The 11,254-nt window shown below is 38.8% G+C and overlaps 1 protein-coding gene across 4 annotated transcripts in view; it reads left to right on the plus strand.

Moving 5' to 3' along the window:
- Positions 1-9,858, plus strand: part of LOC5579855 (oxysterol-binding protein 1) — an 85,845-nt gene extending 75,987 nt beyond the window's left edge. For all 4 annotated transcript variants that reach the window (XM_021852528.1, XM_021852530.1, XM_021852529.1 and 1 more), the window contains one exon: positions 8,581-9,858. In XM_021852528.1, coding sequence (XP_021708220.1) covers positions 8,581-8,791 — 211 coding nt within the window. In that variant the 3' untranslated portion in view covers positions 8,792-9,858. The remainder of the gene's footprint in view (positions 1-8,580) is intronic.
- Positions 9,859-11,254: the final 1,396 nt, after the last annotated feature.

An 11,254-nucleotide genomic window follows, 5' to 3' on the forward strand; every position in this document is an offset into this window, starting at 1 on the left:
CGGGTACCCCCGTTGGTTTGGCCACATTTAATCTGAACACTTTTTAATTTGAACCCCACTAATTTGTACATCGTTCACATTAAAAATGATTCAAACGTCATTCAGCTCATAGAACGGAGTAAAGTGAAATGGAACGCTGTGAAACAGGACGCAGAATAAAAAAAAAACAGCCAAAAGGGTAACCAGAAGTACGATTTTCGATTGATCGTGGGGTGACTAGAAGTGTAAAATAAAAATGAACCCCGATGGTTTGCATGAGGTACCGTTCAAATTAAACCAAAATGGACTTTTAAGAATGAAATTCATCTGATTTTATATTATATATTTAAAAAAAAAAAAACAAATTTTTGCTGTTTTAGGTAGTAAATATGCGTTTAACAATGATTTTTTTTTATGGCAGATTGAAAAATGCTTCTTAGCTGCCACGGTTTAATATGTTGTCGTACTATACTGCCCATAAATGCATACTAGTTTCAACCGAAAACGTAGCATTGGGTAAGTTATTTGAACTCGTTCAAGGACACTGAATATGCGACGGCGACTGATGAAATGGACTCAGACGGAAGTTATACGGCCGTTGATAAATTCGCCAAAAAAACGCAAGAGATAAAAAAAGAATTGAAAGCGAGATACAACGCCGAGAAGCGCCGTTTATCACACCAAGTAAAGCTTCTCGATTGGGTTATAATGAACTACGGGCTTAAAATCTCGAAGAAAGTCCGTATTCCAGGGTGTCCATCCATCTGGGAAATCCGGGAAAAGCGGGAAAAACCTGGGAATTTCAAATGACCGGTAAAAAAACGGGAAATACCCGGGGAACTATAGAACACACTGGGAAAATGTATTATGAGCGAAAGTAGAAAATTTTACCAGGTGATTTTCGAGTGCCTCCCATCTCGCACTTTACATAATGACTATTTTTTGTGAGTTGCAATACTGGAGAGATTGTTAACGGTTTCTAATATTTGTTTTAGCAAAATCGTTGATTTCCTGGAGACATCTTAGAGACTTGTCTCGCATTTTTTTTTGTTGTAGTTCTGACTTAGGATATTGAGCAGATTGAAAGAAAATTTTATGTAACTTACCTAATTGAGATACTTGAAATGTTTTCAGAAAAATTCTTATAGATTCCTGGTATTGTTCTTGACTCGATATTAAGCTCGATTTTGGCGAAATCCTGGAGATACTAATATTGATTATTGAAGAAGCCTTTGATGGGTGAACGTACGGCAACAATTGTGGATAAGTATATTTCCCTTAGGGGAAAGGGTTGTAAAATGAAGGATATCATTTTGTTTCTGATAGTAAAACGAGGAATTTGTACAGTTCTACCGCACAACATCCAAAATAGGGATGTTATTCATAGCATCGATACGAATTCAGACTAAAATAGCCAAATTTTCACATATTTTTATCGCTAGCAAAAACCGATGTAAATGTTCATTTTACCTGCACTATGTGGGTAAAATGAACAGCTGTTGGTGGTTAAATTTGACATCATATCATACCGATATTCACCTCACTGAAAAATTTCAAAACCTCCGAGCTAAAAGTTACGTCAGTTCTAATTTTCGATGTTGTTTTTAACATTTCTAGAACAAACATAGTATTTTCTTATAATACCATAAAAGTGCATGCAATTTAATGACGTTTCCCATGAATAACTGAAAATTGACGAAAACTCACGTGGAACTGTTATGCATTTATGGGCAGTATAGTACAAAGATAATAACTAGCAAATGAAAGTAAATTAATTCCAACTAGTGCTGTATAAAGGGCCTCATACTTAGGATGCCGTAAACATGTATCATTAATATTCATGTTATTCGGTACCATTATACATTTTTCACATTTAAACATTTTTCTTACAAAAGCAGATGTGTTAGCTTGCAGAAGTTGTGAAATACACCGAACATCCGATTTTTTACATAATTTAACATGTTGAAATTCTGTTAAAAGTGCGGTGAATGGCATCCTTACGGTAACTAAACTCCAGCGATACCTCAAGAAATGAAATTCCTCCAGAATTTCGTTCAGGAAATCCCACAGTCTAACGCTGATACTTTCAGTAATTTGGATAACTTCTCCAGGTATTCTCCCATAATTTCTTTCTGAGTTTTTTTCTGTCATTTTTTTTTTGTTTCTTTCCAAAGATTTATACATGAATTTTGTCAGAGAAATATATCTTTAATAAAAAAGTAAATCATTCGCCACCAAGTTAAAAATAATAATAATAATGGATAAAAGAAACCCCTAAAAAAATTTGAACGCGGCCCAGAAAGGATCTCTTAAAAAATGATCACGTGGCTTATGTACAACTCCTTAGAAAAACTTGATTAAATCATTGAAGAAATCTTTAAACGAAAACTTAAAAAACTGGATAAATTTATGCAGAAATCCTAAAAAAAATCATCTGGTAATTGCGGTAAGGATCTCTTTGGGACATTCCTAATAAATCCTGGAAGAATCTCTAGAATAATTTCTGCAGATATCCTTGAAAGAATACTGGTTGGATACTTGAAAATATGCTGAATGGAAATTTTGGAAGAATTCTTAGGAACATTCATGGAAGATGCACTGGATGGATTCCTGGGATCATTCATTGAGGAATTTCTCGAAAAATTCAAGAATTTCCTTGAGAAATCTCTGGAGTAGTTTCTTCATAGAGAGAGGAATACTCGGTTGAATACCAGGAAATTCCAATTCATGGGATACATTCATGAAAACATACCACCTTCTTTGGAAAATCACAAGAGTAATATCTGGAGCTTTGTTCAGTTGGTCAGTTAATGCTGGATCAACAATTTCACGCACCACTGCTCGGTTTGAACCCGCGTCTTTACACCCTCGGTTCTGTCTAGGTACCGATAACCGGTAGTGCCGACCATTTTATGGTACTGAAATACCGGTAAAGCATTGAGTACCGGTATTTTCGGTGTCGATGAAAAATCAAACATTGGTTTGAATCAATATATTGCGCATTTCTTTCACCACTGGACTATCGCAGAAGTTTTTACAAGTGCGGAAATGCTAATAAAAGTGCGCGGTTGCATCAAATCGAGTCGGTGTCTTCAGCGGGGTTATTCCTCGAAGTCCAAACAACAATCCCGCTGAAGACACAGAAATGATTCGATGCAATCCTGCACTTTTATTCGCATTTTCGCTCTTATGAAGCCGCACTTCGCAGTCCAGTAGTGAAAGAAATGCACAATATTTCTTTACAATAAATGGTACCTACGTAAGGTTGGTAAAGTTTTTTGAAGGCGAACTTCTCAGGTCGATCAAGGAACGAATTACATAAAGGCTTATTCTAATTATCATCTTTTCAGCACTAAGGATAGTTTGTCTCCGTACTTATAAATAACTACATACAAATGTAAAGAAAAGTTTCAGGATATTGAAGCATTTAAAGGTGCCCCAAATCATGTACAAAAGTTAATAGAAATTGTTCGGCATAATTCGTGTAATACGAGTCTGACAAGTTCAAAGCGAAATATTTGTTGAAACTTCACGATGCATGGGCCAAATTTAGGAGCAACATCTGGATAGTCCCTGAAAAAGCTTTCTCCGGTTCTGAAAGTTTTGTTATAAAAATACGCAAACATAATATGGCAATTAAACCGTCAAACATTAAACTTGCATTTTTAAATCCTACTCTATGAATGAAAAGCATGGTGATAACATGAAAATAGTTAATCTATTATTCATATTGAACGATTTTCCGCACCACATAAAATATTACACAATACATATGAAGCTAATGTGGGTCGTATAACACTTCCCCGAATACCATTACCCCGAAAACCAGTTCCCCGAATGCGACACTTTCCCGAAAGTCAGTGATGCACTTTGAATATTCCTTCCAGGATGCTCGCGAATTTGAGTCTAGAAATCCATCTTGCTCGTGATGTGTACGACACGCGAGGTTTATCTAGTAGTGTAATAGTTGTCGGCGTAATAACTGCTAACATTGTAACATTGTGTAAATATTTTAATCAGTGATTGTGCTAGGAGATGAACCAGCCTATGGCTGAAAATCTCGATAATAATAATAATAATAATAATAATCAGTGATTGTAGCATCTTTGAGTTACAGGCTGTTCTTTCGAGTTGTACTGGTTGAGTTAAGGCCGTCACGATAAACGTGATTCGACTATACTGCCCCTATTCGCATAATTATCCCATGTGAAAACAGTATCAATGTTAACATTCAGTTCGAATTTTTTTATTGTCATAGCTTCTCAAAATCGAATGCACACATATTTTGATTCTTACTTGACCCTTAAAGAATAGCTGATGATTAAAAGAAGGATAAATCTTTGATAACAAGAATCAATTGAGTAAAGTATATTTTGAAGTAGAAAACACTTCGTCCTACTGAGGATAAGTTTTCTATTCCCGGAGCTTTAGGTTCTCTTTGTGATATGTATTATAAACAATTCGACAATAATCTCCAACGAACAAAAGAAGACGTGCTTAAGCTTAACTTGATATTCCATAACATATATTTCGTGTTCATTTATCGAATATTCATGTTGGAACTTTCATGGCAATAATATTCGAGGTTATGGTCCATTCGGGGAAATGGTATTCGGGATAATGGATTCCGGGGTCTTATTATTTTACCGACCGATATTTTATCGGTACTGAGAGTTACAGTGCCGTAGAACCGGTACTCGTCAAAATGGGTCGGTACTAGGAAGACTAGTTCTGCAATACGCTCGCTAAATCGTTGTGCACTTGGTCCGTCCATCTTGCAACTACCTCAAACCCCATCTTCGTATGTCCGCCACATTGCTTCCTAAGCCAGCCTTGTCGCGTTCGTTTTCGTCTAATAGCATGTACGGCCGATAAGGTCTATATTTGGAGATTAACCAACCACGGGCTGAAAATGTCCCTAAGGAAGCTAATAATAATAATGTCTATATCATCCACAAAGCAAATAAATTGACTGGGTCTGTTGGAAATAGTAGCTTGACTATTCAACCCGATTCTCCGCATAATAGAAAAAATATTGAACAATAGCCACGGAATTAAAACATGCTGGAATCTTATCTTCATATGAAAGGTATAAAAAGGCCGATAAGGTGACAATCGACGAAAGAAGGTTGAGGTAAAACTTTTAAGGACCACATTTAGAATTGTGATCGCTCAGAAGTTCTCACAATCCAACTTGTTGCCTTTCTTGTATATGCGATACATTACTCAGTTCAGTTCCGATATCATTCTTACCAGCAGCTTCACCTTCCTCAAAGTGGGGGTGGATTGATTTCCATCGTTCGCTGTACTAACATTGACACTTCTTCCGTTGTCGTTACCGTCATTATCTGCGCTCTTACCACCATTCAGTTGTTCCTCGAATTACTGCTTCCACCTTTCGTTAACCTCACGTTCTAAACCGCAGCATAATTACCCAGAACTCGAGATATTGTGCGTATGCAGATGCGACATCCGATTGCTTTAGCCGTCCTAAGTCATGCTGAGGCGGCCGTAGGTAACAAACATTGTTGATGACGGATAGTTTTGGACGCAGTTTCACCTTCACCACGATAAGTCCTGACGTGAATTGCCGTCCATCAATTAGAACGTGGTCGTCCTTGCCATCATCAGTGCTTCTGGAGTGTGAGCTTCTTCTTCTTATTATTATTATTCTTCTTCTTCTTCTTGACATTAACGTCACCACTGGGACAGAGCCGGCTTCTCAGCTTAGTGTTCTTATGAGCACTTCCACAGTTATTAACTGCCCAGACAACCAAAATGCACGTAAAACGAAATCACCTGGAGGCTACAAAAGTGGAGGCGATATGCGTGCATATATTATGTGATGAATAATAACATACGGGATTATCACAGAAGGCCGAATCACAAAAGGCCGAATTAGAGTTACAAACCTCAATAATAAAACTTGATTATGAATAGAACAAGTCCATGCTTTGTTAAATGCAGTCATGTCAGTAACCAGTGCGTTATCCTCCCTGCGGCGAAGCCGCATTGAGGATAGAGGAACTGAGGCGGCAGAAGGCCGCCGAAGTCTCCGATATCCGAAGGTTGTGTAGTGTATACCATCTATTCGGTGCCATGCAAATAGCAAATCCAGGCGTTTGCCCGGTATAATGCAAGCAGAGGATGTTTTTCCATTTTTAGGACCGACGAGCGACAGCGAGTTCGGACAGCAAGCGTTTGCCCGGTATAATGCCAACATAGTCTTTTACGCAACAAGCAGGATAATGATTGCTGAGATTGGGTATAACAAGTGTTTAAGGTGATTATAGAACGAAGCCACACCTCAAATTTTTAAGAGCACAAGGCTTGAAAACCAAATAGCGCTTCGCGAATTTGTCACTACCAGCAAGCAAGCAATTTGATTGATTTTCAACGCGAACTCTTGTCAGATTCTCCAGTCTTGTGCACTTGAAAATTCAAAGTTTGGCTTCGTTTTATAACCACCTTAAGTGATCATAAAAATACTAAGTTAACTAAGAATACTTTTCATCGTAAAGTGCCTGTTTGATTTTGACTCGATTTAAATTTGGCAACACGGAAATCCATGCACACAAAAGTGGATCATGATCAGTCACAAATCCTGTCAATCTCATTGATTCTGTAAGCCTTCTTCAGTGCTGTTAAATAACAAAATTTTTGAAAATTTAAAATGCTTATAGCACCCTCCCAAGCGAAATATCGCATCAGCAAATATTGCCAACCGATAGTAATTCGGAAAAAGTCACCGGGAAAAACATTTTCGAATGACTTTTTCACGGGGAAAGATGATATTAGTAATATTCAATTGTCGAAGTCACGAGATATTCATGACATTTAACAGCTCTGGTGTCAGCTAAGAATAGACCAGCCTTTTGTGATTCGGCCTTTTGTGATTCGGCATTTTGTGACTCGGCCTTCTGTGATTCGGCCTTCTGTGATTCGGCCTTTTGTATGTTTCGGCCTTTTGTGCTTTCGGCCTTTTGTGATTCGGCCTTCTGTAATTCGGCCTTCTGTGATTCGGCCTTTTGTGGTAGACCCTAACATACATTGCGAGTGTATACATATTCTACCGAACTAACCTGTGATCTTATGCGACTTAACTTATGAGAATAAATGTTGATTTGACAGCTGCTACGGATTGATTCGACTTACTTTGTACGAGTGTACGGGACGAAGCAAAATGTACAAATGAACTCAGAAAAAAGGCGTTTTATCCGAGGAAACTCATCAATCTGACGAGTTTATCGACGGCGTTTTGCGAGTTTGATGTAATTAGTATGAATAAACGAGTTATAACGTGAACTTTCATGCGATTTCTGGTTGTCTGGGTGAGAGCTTTCTTTGCCAAAGTTGCCATTTTCTTCGCATTCGTATATCGTGTGGCAGGTATGATGATACTCTACGCCCAGGGAAGTCAAGGAAATTTCCTTTACGAAAAGGACCGACCGGGAATAAAACCCAGGCGCCTTCAGCATGGCGTTGCTTTGTAGCCGCGGACTCTAACCACTCGGCTAAGGAAGGTCCCGGGAGTGTGAGCTGTACACGTTCATTCTGCTAAAGTTGAGGAACCGGCCTTTGATCTTCAACTTGCACATTCTCTTGTTGTTCGTCCACCATCCGATCACGCGCCTTTGCATATGACCCATCACTATAAAGCTGCTCCTAGCTCACGTAAACCTGAATTAATTTCCGATTGAATCCCTGGAAACCATAATAACAAATTACCTACAGTAAAATATGGCGATATTACGAGGAATCATCAATCATATAATTACCCTTTGAGAAATGTTTGATTTGGTTCTTTGAAGAATCTTAAAAAAAAATCCTGGCATGAGGTCTCTTAATGTTCTACACTCCACACTCTTTTTTTTTTTTTTTTCTATCTTTATTAACGAGATTTTTAGCCCTGGGCTAGTTCATCTCGGGACCAACGGCTTTACTTCCCTTCCGAAGGAAGTCGTCACTAAAATTTTTAGTGACTATCTCGGGGATGGGATTTGATCCCAGGTCCTCGGCGTGAGAGGCGTGTGTTCTAACCACTACACCAGGTCCGTCCCCTACTCCACACTCAGTCGCTACTAGCCCGGACTAGCGTAGAATGTTTCAAACAAAATCTGGAGCAATCCTCAAAAGCATCGTTGATCATATTTCAAATGGAAATGCTTAGACAAATATCTAGTAAAAATTTTGACAGAATTCTTGAAACAAATTTTGTACGGCAAAAATTGATGGAATTTTGAGTGGATTTTTTTGAGCATTTTAAGAATATTTACAATTATTCCTAAAGAAAGCCATGTTTTGCAATGGAGAAAATCTAAAACAATTTAAGTATGATTCGCTTACAACTACTGAAAACTAATCTAATAACTAACGATAAACTTTTTTTTACCTAATTAAAAAATCAACTTTTTAAAAAATGCGAAATTTTTATAAAAAAGGAAACTGGTCAATCAAAGTCTTGAGAAAAAAAAGAGATATAATTTTTCAAAAGCTTGAACAAAAATACATGCACGCATCACAACTGCAAAATCATTCGCGCCACACCTTTACCAAATTCTTTCGGCTAATTGAGTCAAATCCAAAAATGTATTTCCACAGACTGGAGGAGAAGCAGCGAGCACGAAGACGCGAACGGGAAGCCGAAGCCGAGAAAGCTGCAGCCGAAGGTCGTCCCTACCCGCCATACGAACCGGTGTGGTTCAGCAAACAGCAAGACGAGGGCACGGATAGCCTGGTGCACGTTTTTAAGGGAACCTACTGGGACGCCAAGACGAAGCAGGATTGGTCCAAGTGTCCCGACATTTTCTAAAGAGTTGTGTAGTCGTTTACACCGTTTTTTGTTTGTTTCGGTTATGTAATTTGTGAAAAACTTTGCTTTATAGATAGTATAAGAATGCGTCAGCGTGAAAGGAGCGACTGGATGCACCAAAACGGATGGTTTTATTTGCAATATATTGCTGTTCATAATTTAATAAAAAAAAAGTAGTGAAACAAAATACTAAGGTGTAACTTTACTGGACTAATTGTTCATTGCAACTTTTGAAGAATAAATACTGTAACTGTATGTTCTTCTTTAGTTCATGTTTTGTTGGCTTTACCAAATACTATTACTGTTATAACAACAATCAATTATTACTACAAAACAAATGCCAGATTAGGAATATCAGCGCAAATATTTAACGAAAGATATATTGAGCGGAAGCATTCGAGAAGCATTGAAGGATAGAAGACCATGATATGATAGCATTCAAATGATAATTGTGACTCTCTCTTTGAGAAATAAACTACAAATTTTGGGAAACCTTTACCTAAGCACTACATATTACTATTGCTAGCAAAATACATTATTACTATTATACAAATCGTGGACTACGAATAGATTGGTAATTGCGTCATAAATAAAATAAATAAATCTTAAATTTTAAAATGGTGCATAGTTTATCTCGTAGACAAGGGTCTTGGTTCGGTTCAAAAAGGTGATTAAGGTCGTCCGATTGCTTTATGTTCTCCTAAACTTTTGCGCTGCTTACTCACAAAATTAATCGTTAATCTCCTGCTGTTTCGGTTGTAAAGCAAAACAAAACAATGAATGTCAAATTCCATGTAAGCAAAGATTTCCAACCACATATACTAATAGCAATCCGTCATCGATACACAAGTCTCTCAGATAACTTTGCGAAGGGTTAACACGAAAACCAACATTTGAAGGCAAACAGACTAGAAAAATATTCAAGACAAAAGTTACTTGACAAAAAGGGACACTAACTATAGATAACACGAATAAAATAAACACTTTCTGACTAATAAAATGTGAACTTTACGAAATAGCAGGTTAAACAATATTCGAATGCAAAACATACAAATATACAGAAACTTTATGCAAAAATGTCGTAAAAAAATAAGAACGCAGAGAAAAAATATAGGACAGAAATTACTAGTTGTTACGCTTATGAAGCTATTAATGAAAATAAGAAGTAAAATAAAAAAGTGAAGAGACTTAAGAATATCACATCGCCATGGTTTATGACATCTGTGGTAACGTAACACTGCTACCTAGGCGAGCCCTGTCGCGCTCGGCCCCACCAGCTAGCATGTACTTTATCTTGGTCGCATTCACCACCAGTCCAACTTTTGCTGCCTCGCGTTTCAGGCGGGTGTACAAATCTGCCACCTTTTTAAATGTTCGGCCGACAATGTCCATATCCTCCGCGAAGCAAACAAATTGACTGGATCTCGTAAAAATCGTACCCCGTCTGTTGAGCCCGGCTCTCCGCATAACACCTTCTAGCGCAATATTGAACAACAGGCACGAAAGTCTATCTCCATGTCATGTCGTAGCCCCCGGCGGGATCCAAACGAAGTGGAGTGTTCGCCTGAAATCTTCACACAATTTTGCACTGCTTCCATTGTCGCTCTTATCAGTCTCGTGAGCTCTCCGGGAAAGCTGCTCTCGTCCATGATTTTCCATAGCTCTACGCGGTCGATACTATCGTATGCCGTCTTAAAATCGATGAAAAGGTGATGCGTTGGGACCTGGTATTCACGACATTTTTGGAGGATTTGCCGTACAATAAAGATCTGGTCCGTTGTCGATCGGCCGTCATCGAAGCCGGCTTGATAACTCCCCACAAACTCGTTTACTACAGGTGGCAGACGACGGAAGATGATCTGGGATAATACTTTGTAGGTCGCATTTAGAATGGTGATCGCTCGAAAGTTCTCACAATCTAACTTATCGCCTTTCTTGTAGATGGGGCATATTAAATACCATATTACCCCTTCCTTCCACTCCTCCGGTAGCTGTTTTGTTTCCCAGATTGTGCATATCAGCCGGTGCAGACAAATGGTCAGCCTCTGCGGGTCCATATTGTTCTTGAGCTGGTGAATAGCATTCTTAACCTCCCTCAAAGTGGGGGCTGGTTGATTTACATCGCCCGCAGTACGGACGATGGCATTTCCTCCGTTGTCCTGTCCTTCATTGCCAGTGCTCTCAGTGCCGTTCAGGTGCTCGTCGAAGTGCTGCTTCCACCTTTCGATCTCCTCACGCTCGTCCGTCAAAATACTCCCATCCTTATCCCTGCACATCTCGGCACGCGGCACGAAGCCGTTGCGGGATGCGTTGAGCTTCTGATAAAACTTACGTGTTTCTTGAGACTGGCACAGCTGTTCCATCTGCTCGCACTCCGTCTCCTCCAGGCGGCGTTTTTTTCTCCTGAAAGAGGCGGATCTGCTGCTTTCGTTTCTGTCTATAACGTTTCACGTTCTGTCAGCA

The sequence above is a fragment of the Aedes aegypti genome, chromosome 3, assembly GCF_002204515.2.
Source record: "Aedes aegypti strain LVP_AGWG chromosome 3, AaegL5.0 Primary Assembly, whole genome shotgun sequence".
NCBI classification, from domain to species: domain Eukaryota; kingdom Metazoa; phylum Arthropoda; class Insecta; order Diptera; family Culicidae; genus Aedes; species Aedes aegypti.